General features: G+C 38.2%; 2 protein-coding genes across 7 annotated transcripts; one reads left to right on the top strand and one right to left on the bottom strand.

Moving 5' to 3' along the window:
• Window positions 1-292: 292 nt before the first annotated feature.
• bub1bb (BUB1 mitotic checkpoint serine/threonine kinase Bb) lies at window positions 293-8,892 on the bottom strand. Its single transcript, XM_017475593.3, has 10 exons — window positions 8,803-8,892; window positions 8,577-8,657; window positions 5,997-6,228; window positions 5,787-5,846; window positions 5,563-5,707; window positions 5,280-5,476; window positions 4,989-5,152; window positions 4,384-4,565; window positions 4,103-4,200; window positions 293-1,642 (listed from the first exon to the last, which is right to left on the bottom strand). The coding sequence occupies exons 3-10, from the start codon at window positions 6,134-6,136 to the stop codon at window positions 1,348-1,350; spliced, it is 1,281 nt and encodes a 426-aa protein (XP_017331082.2). The 5' UTR covers window positions 6,137-6,228; window positions 8,577-8,657; window positions 8,803-8,892; the 3' UTR covers window positions 293-1,347.
• A 475-nt stretch (window positions 8,893-9,367) lies between these two features.
• On the top strand, window positions 9,368-18,798 carry zfyve19 (zinc finger, FYVE domain containing 19). Of its 6 annotated transcripts, none has more exons than XM_047157575.2 (12): window positions 9,370-9,659; window positions 10,094-10,215; window positions 10,307-10,360; window positions 10,456-10,619; window positions 10,702-10,844; window positions 12,189-12,291; window positions 12,453-12,686; window positions 13,497-13,573; window positions 13,854-13,955; window positions 15,321-15,502; window positions 18,015-18,115; window positions 18,441-18,798. In XM_047157575.2, exons 1-11 carry the CDS (start codon window positions 9,606-9,608, stop codon window positions 18,112-18,114), a joined length of 1,335 nt encoding a protein of 444 aa, XP_047013531.2. In that variant the 5' UTR covers window positions 9,370-9,605; the 3' UTR covers window position 18,115; window positions 18,441-18,798. The 6 variants fall into 6 exon arrangements, with proteins under 6 accessions (XP_017331079.2, XP_047013531.2, XP_017331078.2 ...); XM_017475589.3 differs by having other exon boundaries at window positions 18,425-18,798; XM_047157574.2 differs by having other exon boundaries at window positions 18,015-18,139.
• The last annotated feature ends 973 nt before the right edge of the window (window positions 18,799-19,771 follow it).

Below are 19,771 nucleotides of genomic sequence, written 5' to 3'. Positions count from 1 at the left end.
ACAAAAAGATATTTACTCTCAAACAGCCACAGAAAAGACAATATATTTTTTCATTAATTCTAAAACTACATTTTAAACCTGACTAAGATTTAACGGTCCACATTTTCCTGCTATGTACTTGGCTGTCTGTCACTATATTTTCTTCTCTCTTTTTCTGTCCTAGTGGTTAAACAATCACGCAGTGTATACATGATCAATGGAACAATATTTTTCAGTGTAACATCTGCCACATTTTTCTATGTCACATAGCGATCTGTATATACATTTTTTTTTTAAGTCACCACAAACACTGTTGAAAAAGAACTGCTTGTGTTTATTAACCTATGTGGTTGTTGCAATGAGTTACCAAGGTGTGTGTCATACAGTATCAGTGTCATTATGCCCAAAAGCTGCTAAAGCCATTTACATACAGTGGGGGAAATAAGTATTGAACGTGTTAACATTTTTTTCAGTAATTATATTTCCAATGAGGCTATTCACATCAAATTATCACCAGATATCAGTATTAACTCAAGAAATCCAGAAATATGAAGAATTCACAACAATAAAGTCCATAAATGAAGTTGTGTAATAAAGAGGAATGACACAGGAAAAAAGTATTGAAAACGCTAATTGAAATGTATTTAATACTTGGTGGAGAAGCCTTTATTTGTAATGACAGCTTCAAGACGCTTCCTGTATGAAGAAATTAATCAGCCATCAGAGTTTCCTTTGCAATATGGTTTGGATCGTTGTCCTGCTGGAAGGTCCACCCACATCTCATCTTGATCATCCTGCTGGATGGCAGCAGATTCCTTTCAAGAATCTTCTGGTAAAGGGCTCCATTCATAATTTAATACTTTTTTCCCTGTGTCATTCCACTTTATCATAACTTCATTTATGGACTTGTAATTCTTTATATTTCCGGATTTCTTGAGTTAATACTGATGTCTGGTGCAAATTTCATGTAAATTGCCTCATTGGAAATATCTTGACTTGACGTGTTCAATATTTATTTCCCCCACTGAAAAAGTTTACATTGGAGACAATACTTGAACATAATTGCTGATACAACATATAAAAAAAACAACACAAGATACTGAGAGTAGTTTTATATATAAAAAGAAATATGTACAAAATCACATGGATAAGAACAACTATAGAAATAGAAACCTGGAACACAGTCAGTCAAGTATCAGTATACGCAGTATATTTGAAGGAGAAGGTTTCAGGTACTCAATTATTGGACACGTTCAATCACAGCACAAATATCACATTTTGCAAGACTTCTCAGATTCTACTTCTTTAGGTACAACAACATGAAAACAAACACTGACTCTAGCTCATGGACGTGACGATTTGCTCTCGTCAGTCCTTTTGACTAGTATGTGGTTCTTCTTGGTTGTTTGCGTCAATACTGGCAGCTTCCAGTCTCTGGCTGCGTTTCTGGCGGTATCGCTCAGCACGCAGCTCTTCAAAGGAAAACTCAGTGACCCCACTGAGAAGCAGCTCCTTGCAATACATGCTCTTCTCTCCACTTTTGTCCTCATCTTCCTGCTGGAGCTGCATCTCTTGTAGCCTCTTCAGTGGCGTTTGCTCCTCACGACGTGGCCTCCGTGCTGAAAGTACATTGTTCACTGCTGGGTTGATCTTACATGGAGTTCTGGAGGAAAAAGTATATAATCGGATTAAAGAGCATAGAACGATGCATGTGTGTAAATAAATATACTGAGTCTTTCACAAACACTTTGTACAAATAAATAAATAAATAAATATTTTTGCTTATACGGGATTCTTGACCTTTTCCTTATTTTAAAAACTCAGTTTGAAAGAATTATCCCAGAATGACTATATAAACGTTGCATGATCAGATTTACTCATGTAAAAAGATGAAATGTGTCATGAAATGTGATCTGCTTTAGAGAGGCTTTCTTAGTGCAATACAATAATAAAATATTTCTTTGACAATAGCAAATCCATTCTTTTATCCCCCCTCCTCAAAATGGTTCCCTGAATTTCTAATACATTTCAAAATTCCTATACATTCATGCAAAAAATAAATTGAAGTTCCTACTAGGTTTGTAAGGAATACAACACAGCAGGTGTGCTGTTACAGGAAAATAATCAGGAAAATAATCACAAGGTAATGTCATATGGCTCAAGGTGAAGCAGAGTTACTGTTACCACCAAAAAGTTAATTAAGTGAGGGATAATCCACAGCTAGGTGTGCATAACATGATTTTAATGCACGACGTGGAGGAAAAGAATCACCCGACATGAATCAAGGTGTAACGCACACCTAGCTGTGGATTATCCTGCTTATACCATGCATTAACAAGGTAAAGCTGCTATTGATGTATGCAGTGCAAAATTTGACTGATAGGATAAAAACAATGGTTAATTTTCATTAGTTAATTTATAAATCTGGGTCATTAGATCTAGAATTCACACACACACAGATAAAGTAGTGTGATAAGATTACACTTATATAAATGAATGATAGTTATTAGAGAGAGCACGAGAGAGATTGTGCACGTGTGAATTACCTGCGCTTGTGCCGCATCTCTACTAATAAAGCTGTGAGTGTAACTACTGTATGCTACTGTAACTGTATGTTACTATGGTTACAGTTGCACATTCATTTAAAACGGTGATTAAACTGACTGGAACTACTTTTCCATCCAACAGTTTGAATGCATACCTTCCAGCCAATCAGAACAGAGTATTCAGACAGACCATGGCTTAATTATCTATAACAGCATGTTCTGAAGTGTTTTATTATTGACACTGTGCAGCCTTTTTTAAAATTGTTACATCTCACACTGATCCCAATAAAAGCTTGGCTAAATTTTAAAACTGATTGTAAAATACACATGCCTGTGTCATCCCATGTGATTAAAGAAAATGACTACATTTTCTTACATCATCAATCAGTGTGATCTGGGCTCATACAGAAAATAGGTTCATATGAATAGAAACATTCTTCAAAGTAAGGCAAAGGGCAATAAGAATATCTTTTCTGTCCATTAGGATGTTTAATTTGTTACACCATTGCCACTATCCTAGTTGTCGCGGTCCCTAAATCCTATGCCAGTTTCCTATCGGTGGTTTATTTAATCAATTTCGTAGCTTTCAGTTGATTCTACAGTGCCGCTGTGATTGACAAGGGAGGGAGAGTATACCATCCCTTGCATCCAGACAGCGTAGCTGATTTTGTTCTTTGGCTCCTAGCCACAGATGGCTGTGGTATCATCAGGATATAACATGGCTGCTACCTCAGTAACTGCTATGTCCATATATGTTATAAGCTTATCTGCTGAATACGAGGTCATAGTATGTTAGGTTTAGATTTACAGCATTCTATTATTAAAATTACATCTTTTTGCACAACATGTTATATTTTATCCACACTTTATCCACACCAGAACTGTGTACTGATTGGCGCTGCACTGTATTTTAGGGGGCTTTATGTAGTCCCGTGTAAGTCTGTGTAGTCTTATTTAGTTCTGTGTAGTCTCAGTCTCATGTAGCTTACCTAATAAGCTGTACATTTTCAATCCAAATGTCTGTGGTACAACAACAGTACTTGCAGTTTGTACAAAGGGCATGGAATGAAAGCTTCTCATCCTATATAATGCATTATCTATCCAAGAGGTAGTTGTTTGGTAAATGGCGCACTCATAGCACTTTTATCCAAAGCGCTTTACAATGTGTCTCATTCACCCATTCACACACACACTCACACACCAATGGCAGCAGAGCTGCCATGCAAGACGCTAACTTGCCATCGGCAGCAACTTGGGGTTCAGTGTCTTGCCCAAGGACACTTCGGCATGTGGAGTCATGTGGGCCGGGAATCGAACCGCCAACCCTACGATTAGTGGACAACCCGCTCTACCACCTGAGTCACAGCCGCACAATTTTTGAGATTCAAAGCCTATTTTAACATGTCGTCTAAACATGACCGCAAGATCCTCGGTCCTATAAAGCAATGGAGGAGATAAACTAGACAGATAAATGATTCAGTTATTAGCACACCATTCAAATCCAGAGGCTGAGGGTCTAATTAGCATGTAATAGCATGATAAGGCCAGCAGATAGTAGGATCTCAGAGAGCACTCACACGACAGGAGGCTGATCACTCTCTTCCACAAAGGGCTGGAAATTTGGCTTTGGTGGTGGAGCGACGACACTATGTCCAAACCTGGACTTCTGTGGCAACTGGTAACGAGAGAGAAAATATGAGTGTTAATGTGTTAAGATGCATACCAAGATAATACTAGGCCTGCCAAACACACACACACACGGTTGTATATATGGCCGATTGGTCAGCATTTTAATGGAACTTGTTGATTTTTTTCCCATAATTAAAATAAAATAAAAACAAAATGCCATGCCTTGTACCTTAACATTGGTCCATTTGTCAGGTTTCTGTTCATTCTCCTTGGCCTTAGCAGTTGGACGGGCTGCCCAACTTTCTAATTTGTGTTCCTGAGGCTCAGGGTGCTCCTTATTCTCATCAAATATCATGAGTCGACTGTTCTGACTTGGCCCAACTGGTTGTTTAAACTGCAGACCCCTGGCATCTGTGCAAAAAGAAATCAATATGCTGTCAATTTGTCATTACATTTATTCACTTAGCAGACGCTTTTATCAAAAGCGACTTACAAATGAGAGAGATACAAGCAAAGTCACTTGCTTGTAGTCACTTGCTTGTAGTCACTTGCTTATAGTCATTTGCTTCTCTTCCTTCTGCCTCGTTAGTAGTTTAAAAATGTGCTCCTGCTAATATTTATATAGGTCTTCAGCAGAAAGTCATGCTTTACATGATTCTGTTCACATCATCAGAATAGTCAGCATAGGGGTCATCAACTAGTGGGCTGTGGACCAGTTGTGGGCCCAGATAAGTATTGCAGTGAACCAAACCAATTACTTTTGGAAAAAAAATACTGGTCTTTGTAAGCGAGGAATTTTATGCAAGTTTTTATGTGAGTAGATCAGTTACTCACAGCCAACGGTTCCAGTCGCCCTATTGATAGGAGCAACAGCTTTTTTCTTTCCCTTGGCTTTCAGCTCGTTGAGTGAAGCCCTCTGAGGCTCGTCAGGCTCATCATCTGTTTCCTGATCAATCACTGATGTCATCATCTGCCTACACACACGTGCCTGTAAAGCCCTGAGAGTAGTAGATAGATTGGGATTTACTTACAGCTAGGCTTGAGGCATGCGAAGGGCTCTGTGAATCATATTATTAACGTAAATCAATCTAGATTAAAAAAATGAAAAGATACAAGACTCCATACTTGTGAAATTGCTGTAATCTGTCTAGAGATTCAGCCCCGCACTTGAAACCTTCTTGGAATATGCTGTCGGCCATCCGTGAGTTTCCCCTTTTCTCGTACTCTTCAGACCAGGCGATGTAAAAAGACGCCTGCAACGTCCCTATTCCCTGAGCTTGCATGTACCGGTAGACATCTAACGGATCAGGACAGCTTTCTGTCTATAATTCAAAACAACAGAGCACATGGCTTTTATTACATCACAAGTATAATAACAGCCACAGGGGGAAAATAGAAATGCACTTACGAATTTGATCCAAAGGTTGACATAACGGGAATCGTTGTGGTACTTTTTTTCTTCGGTAAACTTCATGACTGCTCGTTCCAGAAGAAGATTCAAACCGCTCTCCTTACCACCCTGCGGGTAAGTCTGTTCTATCCATTTTATGTACCTGCAAAAGCCAAAGCTGTCAGCTTTCCTCAAGTCATGTGGCAAATAGATATTAAGAATATAATTCAAGACAATCTCACCTATCCCAGACATCAAGAGGGTCATCTCCATCATACATCCGAAGCTCTAACTCGAAGGCTCTGGATATTCGCAAAAATAAAATCTACTGTTGAAGTCACTGCCACAACATGAGCTTTCAATGAGTAAAAAAAACACATGCCATCTAAAACACAAATAAAAACCCACAACATGGAAAAACATTAAGCTGAGAATATAAAAGGAGTGCTTACTGTTTTTGTTGGTTGATGGCACTAGTGGTGCCCTCTTGCTGCTGACTGAGTGCTTGATGCAGGGCGGAGATGTCTCGGCCACATCTCAGAGGCTGGATGTTCTCTTTGCATAACTCCCACTCCACCTCTCCCTCTGCCATTGTCAGCTGGTGGCAGTGGACTGCACTATCGGTGACTGACTAGAAAAGGTACCTTATGCTGCTTATCTCACAGGTCTGTGTGAGGTAGGCAACTAAAAAAAAAAAAATGGTAGTCATTCAACTCAATTAAGATTTGAAAATAAAATGCAAATACATGGTAATTAAAAGAGATTAGCAAAACATCATACATGCTATACGTGATAATTCCATTATCAATTGTTTTCCGTTATCAAGTGCTTGAAACTCCTGTCTGCTGGAAATGTCCATTATACCTGCGCACTTGTTATGTTTTTGATATTTGACAGGAGAGAGAGAGAGAGATAAATAGATAGATACATAGATATCGTTTACAGAGTATATGTGTGAAAATATTTACACACCCATTGGTCATAACATTAAAACCATTGACAGGTGAGGTAAATAACTTATTATTTCATCTCATTACAGTGGCACCTGTCAAGGGGTGGGATATATTAGGCAGCAAGTGAACACCCTCCACAAAAGGAGTGATGATATACACTCTAATTCCGGTTACTATTTAGTACGGATAGCATGACCCTGCGTCCCAATTGGCATACTATCCATACTAAATTCAATTCGAATGTTTGGCAACCGAAATTATTCGGCTGAAAATAGCACAAAAAAAAAACCCAAAAAGGCTCAATAAATTTGACTGAACAATGACGTGTTTGATGACGCGACCAAATAGCCTAGCAACCAGAGTGAGACGCGCGAATGTCACAACCTTGATGAGGGGGCGCGCGCATGCACGAGGTACGTGCTCTTCGGATGTTGACGGAAATTTACTGTGGACACGTGCGTTTATTTTGTTTCTGTTCCGGAGTATTCTGTCACGTCGCGAGATGTAAGGGAGTAGAGTACGGAAGTAGGTAAAGACATATTTATTTAAGGGCAGGCAGACAAATCCAAATCGTAATCCAAAAAAACGTAGTCAAGACAGGCAAAGGGTTATCGGGCTATCGGCAAACAGGCATAAACGGGGCAAAGCAGGAATCAGAGTCGCGGTCACAGAAAACAGGGTCAAAACACAAAACAAAAAACATGAACTAGTACTATGGACTGGGAGCGGAAAAACCAGCGGGGACTAAATGAACTAATCTATAGTTTAAACTAACTAAATCTATCAAGGAACATAGCATTAACAACGTATCTAACTATACTATATTTACTATAATACTCCACGAGCTGTACAGGGACGCGAGCGGTATATATCCCCAATGTAATCCATATATAACCGTATATAACCATTTTCTGCACTCTTGTCAATGCACTTTTTTGTTGTAGGCTACAGAGTGTTACATTCTTTCAGCAGTCAGTTATAGGCCTAACATCGGCTATTCAAGGGGGCCTCAAAGATGACCACATAAAAATATTTTTGTTTTACTCATTTACTTATTTAAAGTTATATTGTGCCTTGTTGGTAGCCTATGCCTGCTGGAATGAAAAAAAAATGTTCAGTATTAAATAAATATTTTGAAATTCTTGTTTTTGTAATTGATTTTTTTCTTTGAAAAGCAAGTCAAAATATTAAAAAGCACATTTTGACTATTTAATTTATGCAACGGTGAAAAAAAATGGTAAAATGAATGGAAAAAATGCGAAAAAAAAATCAATTACATGTTCGGTATTCGGCCAAGTTTTTCCATCATATTCGGTTTCGGCTTCGGCCAGGAATTTGAATTTCGGTGCATCCCTACTTTTAACAATGGACATTGTCTCAAAGCAGCTTTACAGAAACATACAAACACAGGATATAGATTTTAAGTGTGTGAATTTATCCATATTGTGCAAGCCATATCTGAAACTAGAATTAGAGAGTCCCAAATCATAGTATGTTGAAATGAGCATCCCAAAGGTACCCAGATGGTCTACTATTTCTGGTAGATTTGCGACGTGCTAATCCGTGGACACCTTTTAAGCAAATATTTCCCACAACTCCTTGCGTGAGTGTCTACAACAATGTTTACATAGGTGGTACGCCTCAAAAATCCACATGAAGTCCAGGAGCCAAGGATTTGAACAGAACAGCAGAACATTGCCCAGAGCATCACACTTCCTCCACCAGCTTGCCTTCTTCCCATAGTGCATCCTGGTGCCATCTCTTCCAGAGGTACAGTAAGCGGGGAACAGATAACCCTGTCAGTGGTTTTAATGTTATGACCGATCATGTGCATATCATCACTAAATCACTAAACTATCTTACAGGTCAGTGAGTTTGTAAGCAAGACCTGTAAATTCAATAGCAGCCAAAGATGAAGGTTTACTATCTTCTGCTTGCATGCACTCCTCCATCTTGTGAATAAGCAGCAGTCTGTCTCAATGTTATTGACTATCAGCGCTATCGCTGCTCTCAAACAGCAATCATACAGCTGTCTAAATAACATCAAGCTGTGAAACGACATAACCAGGTTAGAGTTACCTGTAATTACCCAGCAGGCACTGACTTAAAAGAAACGAGGCTGTTCCCCAGAGCTAGCTGCTAACCAGAGGATTCGTCTTCCTGTGAACAAAGAATTAGTCACAGTTAGTTACAGTAGTTGCATAATTTTCTTGCCCTTTCATAAGCAATATCTAGGCAGAACAACCCATAAATAACAAATGTATTTATTTATTTATTTTATTTGATATTTTATTTATTTATTTACCGTTGTAGTCTCTCGTGAACGTCTGCATCCGTCTCTGTCTGTAGATTTGAATGAAAACCGCGAGGACACTGACAGCGCGCTGATTGGGTCAATTCTGTTCACGTGACCCAAACCCAAACTTCCTACGTGGACTAAAAAAAACTATTGTAAATTGCAGATTATTTTACGATTAATATTGTGCATTGTTAAATGCCGAAAATTTTATTATTATTATTATTATTATTATTATTATTATTATTATTATTTATCTATTTATTTTTTTACAGATTAGCTTCACCTCCCGTTTTATCTTTAAACGTCTAATTAGTTTTGCGGCTTAAACGAACCGTGTTCTTTATAAAGCATTCTGGGTAATGTAGTTTACAAAATAGTTTGATTAATCCGTTTTAGGTTATGCAATGTAATGTGTTGTTGAGAAATAGCAGACTCGTCTGTATTTGCGTAAAAACAACGTGTTTGCCTTTTCAAAAAAGTAAATTCAAACGATCATTTCAACCGGACGTCACCTGTTAATAAGATTACCCGGACTACATTTCCCGTGAGCGTACAAAACAGGTTTTACTTCCTGTGTTTTTCTTCTTTGACAAATGGGAGTGTTGTCGAATTTGGTGTTGTGTATCTCCTGTTGTTGTTTTTTTCTTCATTAAACATTTAAGCTGAGTCTGGCAACACATTAAGTTGTGTATTTCCAAATATATAGAACATGGCATAAAAAGTGTTTCGGTCGTTGGAATCGTGTGTTGTGTTGAATTCTCGTCTGTTGTGTTTACTGTCATTACAACAGCACCAGTGGAAGGCCAACTATGGATAGGCGATGCAATGGTTGTGCTTCAAAGTTCACTCTCTTCAAAAAAGAGGTTTGCTTATTTGTATGAAGATTAAAAATATAATTTATATGAATTAGTAGCGGGAGAAGCACACGTATTCATCTTCTGCAAAAACTGGAGACACATTGATGTGATATTACTTTGATAAATGATTTGATAAAAATTTCTATTTGAAATGACGTTGCAGACATAGTATTGTTACATTTTATTTGTGTATAAGCATTGTTTCTCTATATAAAATATATTCAATTGATTATATGTAATGAAAAGTATTGGTGGATTCAGTTTGTGGTCTTACCAATCTAATAATGATTCAATTGAATAATTCAATTAAATTGTATTTATATAGTGCTTTTAACACTGTCACATTGTCATTGTCACATCTTGTTAGATATCTGTATGTCAGTTTAGGTTTATCCTGTCCGGTTTTGCCATGAACTAATGAACATTCAATTTCATTACAGTTGGGCTGCAAAAACTGTGGACACTCATTTTGTTCGGGGTGTCTAACATTTAGAGCGTCGGTGCCACGCTACGGTAACACTCAACAAAAAGTCTGCAAGCAGTGCCATGGCAATCTCACGAGGTTTGCTTTCTGATACACAATGCATTATACCATAACATGCTCTGCGGATGATCTATATAAATGAGGTATAAATGCTGTTTTGTACATGTAGTGGTGGAAAACCGAATGATGCTGCAAGATGGTCACCACCTGAAAACTACAAAAAGTACGAGCTGAGAAGCTTTTGGCATCTTATAAATCTTCTCCATATTGCTCAGTGTCATTAGTTAATGTTAATGTTAACGTTATCTTGGGTTGCAGGCGGGTTGCTGCGCTTGAAGCCAAACAGACTCAACCTCATCAGCCTCCCAGACATGCTAGTGGACCGAATAATACATCAGCTCTCATTTCAACCAAGGGTCTTAGTAAGGAGGACCAAGTGATTGCACAACGACTCCAGAAGCTGAAAGAGGAAACAAAACCAAGTAGGAGTAATCCACGTTCATTAACAGAATTAAGATGTACACTTCAGCACTAGATACGCATCGTCCTTTCCATCATTTGCAGAATCCATACCATCTGAGAAGGAGATAGAGACTCGTCTCGCTGCACTGAAAGCTCCAGATCAGCCAGTGCCTTCGGCTCGAGAAATGGAAGACCGTTTGGCTGCTTTACAAGGAAGACAGCCTCCTTCTCAAGCTCCTCCATCAGTATGTATAAGGCTAAATTGGGATGATGCACAATGGTTCTTTATGGGTTATTTACGTTCTATATTGTTTAAAGGGTTGGAATGATCAAATATTGGACTCTTTTTGAAGGGGAAACCATCTGCTTTAGGTGGTACACTCAGAATAAAAGTATGGTATGAAGACATCTAGTGTCATGGTTTCTATATATTAGAGTATCTGTATAAACCTTATTTTCAAGCGGGACATCGTGCATAACCCTGTGTCACACTTGCAAGTGACAGGCAATCATTCACTTTTGAACACAGAGATGCGATTCGGATGACGAAGAGCAGCAAGCAGATTTTAAATATCGATCTCAATATTCTGCAAATTAATAATGATAAACAGTTAGACAGTTTAGGAGTACAAGTTATAACAGCAGACACTACACGCACACAAACCTTAGAGCAACATCAGCTTGCTAGCTAGTATAAATGCAGGGTAAACAAGTAGAGGCATGGAATATATTCAATTATTTTATTAAAGTTCCCATGAAGGGCCTTGAAACATGCTGCGTTATTCGATGTGTGGACATAGTGTTCACTGAAACAGAAAGTCAGGGTGGGACATATCGAGTGGCTCCTCCCCCTTTTTAAATAGCCAGTAGCGTTTAGCTTGCCTCACAGCCCGGAAGCCTACAACAGTTGGGGGCGGCACACTTCAGATTCTAGAGAGCATTTGATTGGACAGAAAATCTGATGAGAAACTGAAGTGCAGAATGATGTCATCAAAACTGTTCCTCCGTATTGGTGGTATAGAGGGACTGTAAATTTTGAATGCGTATAGCTTGTTATGAAATGCGAACTTTGTTATTGTTTTAGAGCAGACTAGCTTATAGATAACCTTAAGGCTCGCATATTCATACTAAAATCCACAAAACTTCAAGGACTTTAAGGAAAGTGTTATATTTTATATATAATATGGCTCTTGGCCATAAAACATTTTCTCCTGGTATGTGTGTTGTATTAAAAAATTGGGTAGCACCTGTAGCATATTTCAAGTACATGATGCATGTGGACATTTATTTCTTAGAATATTATTAGTTATGCCATTATAGTGTATATGTACGTTTATTAGCATAACTGTTTCAGATGTTCTTTTCCGGTATACTGTCATTCTGGTACGTCACTGCACTCCTACCTGAGACCAACTTGACTGTTGATAGAAAACTACTGACATCACATAGTCACCACAATCCTGAGTTCTTTTCCAATATTTTGATGGGAGCTGATGACAAATGTTTTGGAAATTCTGCTTGACCACCAAAATGTGCGGCTGTATTGTTTATTGATGTTTGAAACATCAGTATGACTTTACTGTATGCAGGTTCACCAGCCTCCTGATAGCAGGACTCAAACCGAACAGGCCAATGACTTGATCACGCAAATGACGGAGGAGGTTGCTATTGACGGACAACAGTGCCCTGATGGTATTTATTACACAGTCTCATTTTGATGAGCGTGTTGAACATTTGTCCTGTTTATTACAGTTCAAATTAATGTGTACCTTTTTTTTTTTTTGCATCCGTTTAGTTTATACATTTACAGATATTTTGGCCATTTTGTCCCACTTTTATGTGATCTAATATAGCTGATAACTCCGAGAGTCCAGTCACACCCCTAAATGATCTAAACAAGCAAGCAAGCTGGACAGTGGATGAGAATTTGGATGGTGAGCAGCTGTCTCTCAAGCAGATAGAGGAGGATAAGAGCCGCTTGCTGGCCAAGGCCATGGAGGAGCTGAAACGAGATGAAAACGGCCAGGGGCAGCTTCTTCAGGTAGCCAAGAGACTGGCTGTGCTGCAGGGGCGAGACCCAGACAAAGGTAACTTCATGTTGCTGGAAGTGTAGGTAGTGTGAAAGTTTTTGTTAATGAACAAATTTTGGATTGTGAAAGCTGTCTCTAGATGTGAAACTAATACAAACTCCAACACTCCTCAAATCCATACATACATTAAAAGCACCTGCGATGGAAGACTGATTATCAGTACTATAATAATATATGGTATCAATAACACATCAATAAATTCTCTTAAATGTGTTCATTTACCCGCATTTATTTGAATGCAGAAACAGATTGAACATAAATTATATCACCTAGAAAACAGATGAACAATAATTGTACTATAGGATTATGGCATAATAGTGTACCTCAAATTGAAAAATTAAAATAGCTCAATGTAGGTGGAGCAGTGGCATCACAGTTCCACTGCCCCAGTTCGGTCCAGTGCTCGGGTTACCGTCTATGTGGAGTTGCTGTGCATGTTCCCTCTGTGTTCGTGTGGGTTTCCTCTGGTGCTCCGGATTTCCACCTACCTCCCCAAGAAAATGGCAGTACATGGATTGAGTAATATAAATTGCCTGTGGGGGTGTGTGTGTGTGTGTGTGTGTGTGTGTGTGTGTGTGTGGGGGTGTGTGTGTGTGCGCGCACGCGCACATGTGGTGCTCTGTGATGGACTGGCGTCCCATCCAGAGTGTGTTCCCAGGATAAGCTCTGGATCCACGACGACCTGATCAGGATAAAGCAGTTGTTATTGTAATTATTGTTTCAACATCTACAAATGTGCATTGCATTTACTGGTCCAGGAATTCGAGTGTAATTTTAATGTTGTATTGCTGTGTCTGTGTGTTTCAGTCACTATGACAGACTTCCAGCAACCTGACAGTGATGAAGAGACCGAGGAGGAAGCAATTGCCAGGATTCTAAAAAGGGTCTGTAGAAATAAATATTATATTAATATATTATATGTACAGTTTGTTCTTACCATTATTTAAAATGTTGTATTATTGACAATAATATTAATAATAAGTTTGACAAATATTGTCAGTGTATTACTATAAAGGAAACACAGCTTCTGTGATTGCTTTAGTTAGTTTTAACCTTTTTTTTTTTCTTTTTTTTTTTCCTAAAGATGCATGACTCTTATTTAGTCATTTATTCCAGCAAAACATTTGTTTTTGTTTGTTTATTTATTTATTTATTGGCTTCTAGCTGTCAGAAGAGTCGGCTTTAGATGAAGCCAGTGGTTATAACATCCCTCCAGAGCGCAGAGGCCCAGAAAATAAAGAAAAGCCCAATTCAAATAAGAAGCAGGTAACAAGATTTCTACACACTTTCAGTTTGTACTCAGTCAGTTGAGTTTATCACACAGCAAACGAGGGCATGTACACATTTTCTTTTCATTTCATTCATTTCATTTAATTCATTGTTCCATCCATGATGGCAAGCCGTCCCGGCCCAGATGTAGCAATACAGGCCCTAATCACGATGCTACCACCACCATGTTTCACAGGTAGGATAAGGTTCTAATGCATGCTGGAATGCAGTGTTTTCCTTTCCCAAAATATAACGCTTCTCATTTAAACCAAAAAGTTTTATTTTTTTCTCATCGATCCACAAAACATTTTTCCATTAGTCTTCTTGCTTGTTCATGTGATCTTTAGCAAACTACAAACAGGCATCACTGTTCTTTTTGGAGAGCAGTGGCTTTCTCCTTGCAATCCTGCCATGCACATCATTGCTGTTCAGTGTTCTCCTGATGGTGGACTCATGAACATTAACATTAGCCAATGTGAGAGAAGCGTTTAGTTGCTTAGAAGTTACCCTGTGTTCCTTTCTGGCCTCGCAGACTATTACAGTTCTTGGGGTGATCTTTGTTGGTTGTCCACTCCTGGGGAGGGTAACAATGGTCTTGAATATCCTCCATTTGTATACAATCTGTCTGACTGTGTATTGGTGGAGTCTAAATTCTTTAGAGATGGTTTTGTAACCTTTTCCAGCCTGATGAGCATCAACAGCTCTTTTTCTGAGGTCCTCAGAAATCTCCTTTGTTCGTGCCATGAAACACTTCCACAGACTCTGATAGATCCCTGTTCTTTAAATAAAACAGGGTGCTCACACACACCTGATTGTCATCCTATTGATTGAAAACACCTGGTTCTAATTTCACCTTCAAATTAAACTGCTAATGCTGGATGTTTGCATACTTTTGCCACTCACAGATATGTAATATTACATCATTTTCCTCAATGAGTAAATGACCAAATATAATATGTTTGTCTCATTTGTTTACTTGGGTTCTATTTTATCTACTTTTAGGACTTAGGTGAAAATCTGATGACGTTTTAGTTCATATTTATGCAGAAGTGGGGGAAAAAAAGGGGTTCACAAAGGTTCAAGCACCATTGTATATCCCACCAGAGCAGGAAATTATTGAAAAGCCGTATATATATTGCTTATAATATTTAAATCTGATTTTCAGTATCCCTGCTTCCACTCATAGTAAGGTGTTAGAATGCAGCAAGCAGAAATGGAGGAAGTTTTATCTTTAGAGAGTGTGTAATTCATGTTTCAGCCATAGGGGGGCACTTCAACTTCAACTAGCACACATTCAAGTTTCATTAACACATGCCTGAAATGTATTTATTTCATCCTTACTATGTATTGTATTTATTTAAGCTTCCATCTCAGTCATCTAAAACAAAGCTTCCTGCTGTCTCTGTGAACTGGAGTGCCACACGTGATGAGGAGGAGGATGATGATGAGGAAGATGAGCTGCCCTGGTGCTGTATCTGTAATCAAGATGCCACCATTCGGTGCCACACATGCGACCAGGACCTGTACTGCAACCGCTGTTTCAGGTAAGGACCACTTCATGTCCACTAAACAAAATGAATAGTTTCCATTACCTCATTTTTGTATAGATGTGAATGTGAATACCTCATTACTTACAATGTTTTTTTAATCTTCTGAGCATGCCGTGAGAAAGAAGCTAAATATAATGCATGTGTTTAATATTTCAGCTATCTGTCTTTAGGCGAAAGCACATAAGTGGATCATCTAGCAGCTGTACTTTATTTGTAGAAGGTTAGAATAACTCAATGCGCCTGCTGCTAGGGATGTCACAATACTAAAAATTCAGTAGTCGGTACCGATACCACCAAAAGTACCCGATACTGGATACCAAAGTCGATACCACGGTGTGGTATAAAAATAAACTAAAAATTAATTAATTAAAAACTCTCCAGGAGGACATCCTCCTCTGGCTGATACTGGCAAAGGGGGGGGGGGGTATTTTAGTTATCAAACACTGTCTGACAATGACTAATAAAACAGTGGAGGCTACAAGTGCTAAGGTGCACTCCAAAACGTGCGTGCGCACATACACACGTACACACACTATTAAGCTAGTAAAGGTAACTTAAAGGTTTAAAAGGTACTATAGTATTAAATCAGATTTGTTATGTTGGAGGCATAGTATAGTACACGGTCTAGTATTAGGGCTGCACGGTTATGGCGAAAATGATAATCACGATTATTTTGATCAATATTGAGATCACGATTATTAATTGATTTTAGGGACAACATATTTTTATTGCAGTTTCACATTTAAATAAACAGACCGCTGCTTTCACCTCCATGTTGTGCTACATTCCTGCTAATGTACAAATCTTTGCATCAAATTAGACTGGACCTTAAAGTGCATCATCTCGTAGAAGCAAAATATACATAAAATTGTACCCAAAATATAGGATAAATAAAAATACCATCAACCAAATGAAAATATGTGATCAAATATAACGATATGCAACCAAATGAAAACAATTCAGGCGAATGCAGAAAAGGCAATGACAGTGTTTACAGGAGGAGAGACGCAGACACATCACCCAATAGAGAGGTGCAGGCCTAGCTCGACTTCATTATTTTACATGTGTACGTTCATTATTATTCTGTTTACTACACCACGGGTCAGTGGTTTGGAGACCCTCGACTGGAATGTTTCTCATGATCTTAAAAACCTTTTGATCTGAAGGTGTATGATTAAATGTTTGAAATCGGTGTTGTAGACAAAAATATACCTGTGCCAACATATTCATTTCTTTCATTAGAAAACTTATCATTTTATTTACAGATTTTTTTTTTTTTTTTTTTATAAATGGACGACTTGGAGCGAAATATTCTAAAATGCAGCCAATAAGTGTCCAGCATAGGTGGGAACTCCTTTAATACTCTTTAAAAAACATCTCAGGGGATTCCTCAAGAATTTGGTTGAGAAAATGCCAAGGAAACATTTCTGGAAATTCTAGGCAAAAACGGCGTCTACTTTGAAGATGCTAAAATACTAAATTATTTTGATTTATTTTGGATTTTTTATCACAACATAATTCCCATAGTTCCATATGTGTTACTCCAGAGTTTTGATGACTTTACTGTTATTCTAAGATGTGTAGAAAAAAATGATAGTGAGTGTGTCTACACTTTTGACCGGTACTGTTTATATTTGTTCAATTCCAATGTCTTTCAACTCTTTCAGAACATCATCAAATTATAGCATTTGGCAGACACCCTTGTCCAGAGCGACTTAGAATTATCTAATTTTTATACAACTGAGCAGTTGAGGGCTAAGGACCTTGCTCAAGGGCCCAACAGTGGCAGCTTGGTAGTGCTGGAATTTGAACTCACAACCTTTTGATCAGAGGTTCAACGGCTTACCGTATTTGGGAAGCTTCCACTTCCCAAATAGCTCTCCCAGTGAAATCTGCGCCTATCCTGTAGTCACAGGAATTTGCCGTCCGTTCAGCTGCATGTCTGTCCAAGATTCTTATTAGTGCGATATCTAAAGGACGAGTGGTTGAATGTCTATAGGACTTATGTGGAGTTATCACTGTAACTAGCACGTGAAATGACTAGATTTTGGAATTGATCCAAACAGGGTAAAGCTCACAGCAAAGTCAAATATCTGAAATAGTTTTTCTTCAGTAGCTTTCTTCAGTTAATAAGAAGGAGGATTAAACTTGTTGTTAGTGGCATCCCTGCGGATTCATTCCAGAGTGCATGCAGACAGATGCACATTGTACAATTTGTACCTTGGGGATCACAATTATTGCACAATTTGTGAAACCCTGAATAAATTATGTCTTAAGGAGTGCACCTCTGTTTGTTTTATTTATTTATTTTTTTGCAGAACTTGTACATGCTCAAGTATAATTTTGAGTATATTTGATCTCTACTGGTTAAATCATTTGTGTTATTGTTATTGGTTTTTTAAATTTTTTTATTTATCGGTTGTTTTACTTATAGAAATCATCTTAACTGATGAATCTTTTCTTTTGATTGTAATCTAATTCTACTCATTTGGTTTTTCCCTCAAAGGGAAGGCCATGATGAATACGATCGAAAAGAACACCACACGTCCAGCTACACAGCCCCTAAGAAAAGCAAGAAGAAGACAGGATCTTCAAAACGCACTTAAAGTGCGTCACCAACAAACCAAATGTGTCAGTACAGATATATAAATTAATTTCAAAGTAAATACAGTTTATCATTAACAAATTAATTTAAATATCTATAAGTGGTTGTCGAAAGCAGCCTAGGTATTTTGAAGTGCACTAGCCTCTGGCATAATGATATGTTTTTTGATATCTAATATACTGTGGTTTTCATCTATGTTTGATATCTAAAGTAGTATTCATCAAGGTTTAATATCTGTTCTGGTTTTTATTAAAAGAATGTAGTTAAATGTAATGTTTATTCATTAATTCGTTCATTCGTATCCGGTAAAGGCTTTCTCCTGCCCAGGGTTGCAGCGGATCAGGAGCCTTTCCCAGAAGCACTGAGGCAAGCACGATGCCATCCGTTACACATTAGCTTAGACAATCCACTTACCGGCATGTTTTTGGGAGGAAACCGGAGAAACCCACACAAACCCTAACCACACGCTCAGGATCGAACCAGGGACTCTGGAGCTGTGAGGCAGCAACGGTACACTCTGCACCAACATGCTGCTCTAGTAGTGTTTAATGTACATCTAAATGTTGATTTGTTGGTTAAAGACTTTTCCCCCCCTAACTGAGCACTACAACAAATGAAGCAAATTATTATTTAAATAAAATAACATTTTTGGAAAACAAACAAGCAAAAAGTCTTCTTTCACTTCCACTAGGGACAGTTGTGGCATCCCTCAGAAAAGGTATTTAGTAGAAACTGAACAAAGGCATGGTGATGCATTGTGGTGTGTATATAATGAGTGATAATGAGTCTTTATTGGTCACATATACATGTACAAATTGAAATTCTTTTCTTCACATACGTCAGCATGCCAGGAAGTTGGGGTCAGAACGCAGGGTCAGCCATGATACAGCGCCCCTGGAGCAGAGAGGGCTAAGGGCCTTGCTCGAGGGCCCAACAGTGACAGCTTGGCTGCACCGGGGTTTGAACCGCCGACCTTCTGATCAGTAACCCAGAGCCTTAACCGTCAAGCCCCATATATATATGCCCCATGTATATATAAAATAAACATTAAAATACGGGAAGTGATATAGCACTATACTGAAAAACATAATTCATAAATCCATACAACAGATTTCACAGAGGTTTTTTTTTTGTGATTGTTTCACCACCCTTTTTTTTTTTTTTTTAAATTGCGATGCAGCTTGAGTTTTTTGTGCTTTTTTGTGGAAAACTACTTGAATTGGTTACATTGCAACTGCACGAAATTGTTTTGCACTGTCTTTAGCAGTGATATTTGTTGGTAAATTAGATTTTAAGTATTTAAGTTAAGGGAGCAATTTCCACTTAAGTAAAATGTGTAAGTTTAACAAAAAGGTAATTAATGGCAGGTTTATGTTAAACTCATTAAATAAACTTAATTTATTGTGGTAACATGGAAATTATATTAATATGTAAAAGCTACTTACAGCTAAAATCAATTTTTAGAGTGTACATGGTGGAAGAACCCCAGGCAATAAGAGAAGTTTTAGAGAGAAGATTTAATCATGTCTCTTGTGCTGTCTGTGTCGGTCAGTAATGCACTATGACAAGTGCTTGAAATCTTTGTAAAGGCTTTATGTCCAAGCACAAATGCCAGGCTTTCATTTGATCAGTGCCAAAGAGCTTAATGAGTTTCAGCT

Source organism: Ictalurus punctatus, chromosome 9 (assembly GCF_001660625.3).
Source record: "Ictalurus punctatus breed USDA103 chromosome 9, Coco_2.0, whole genome shotgun sequence".
Taxonomy (NCBI): Eukaryota; Metazoa; Chordata; class Actinopteri; order Siluriformes; family Ictaluridae; genus Ictalurus; species Ictalurus punctatus.
This window is presented reverse-complemented; position numbering and strand designations above follow the sequence as displayed.

Coding starts and splice junctions, on each gene's coding strand:
- bub1bb (XM_017475593.3), bottom strand. CDS start 6,136: ATGGCAGAGGGAGAGGTGGAGTGGGAGTTATGCAAAGAGAACATCCAG. Junction 5,847..5,996: donor GCCATCAACCAACAAAAACA/GTAAGCACTCCT, acceptor GCGAATATCCAG/AGCCTTCGAGTTAGAGCTTC. Junction 1,643..4,102: donor AGTGATCAGCCTCCTGTCGT/GTGAGTGCTCTC, acceptor TTTTTCCTCCAG/AACTCCATGTAAGATCAACC.
- zfyve19 (XM_047157575.2), top strand. CDS start 9,606: ATGGATAGGCGATGCAATGGTTGTGCTTCAAAGTTCACTCTCTTCAAA. Junction 10,845..12,188: donor CTTCTCAAGCTCCTCCATCA/GTATGTATAAGG, acceptor TACTGTATGCAG/GTTCACCAGCCTCCTGATAG. Junction 12,292..12,452: donor CGGACAACAGTGCCCTGATG/GTATTTATTACA, acceptor GATCTAATATAG/CTGATAACTCCGAGAGTCCA.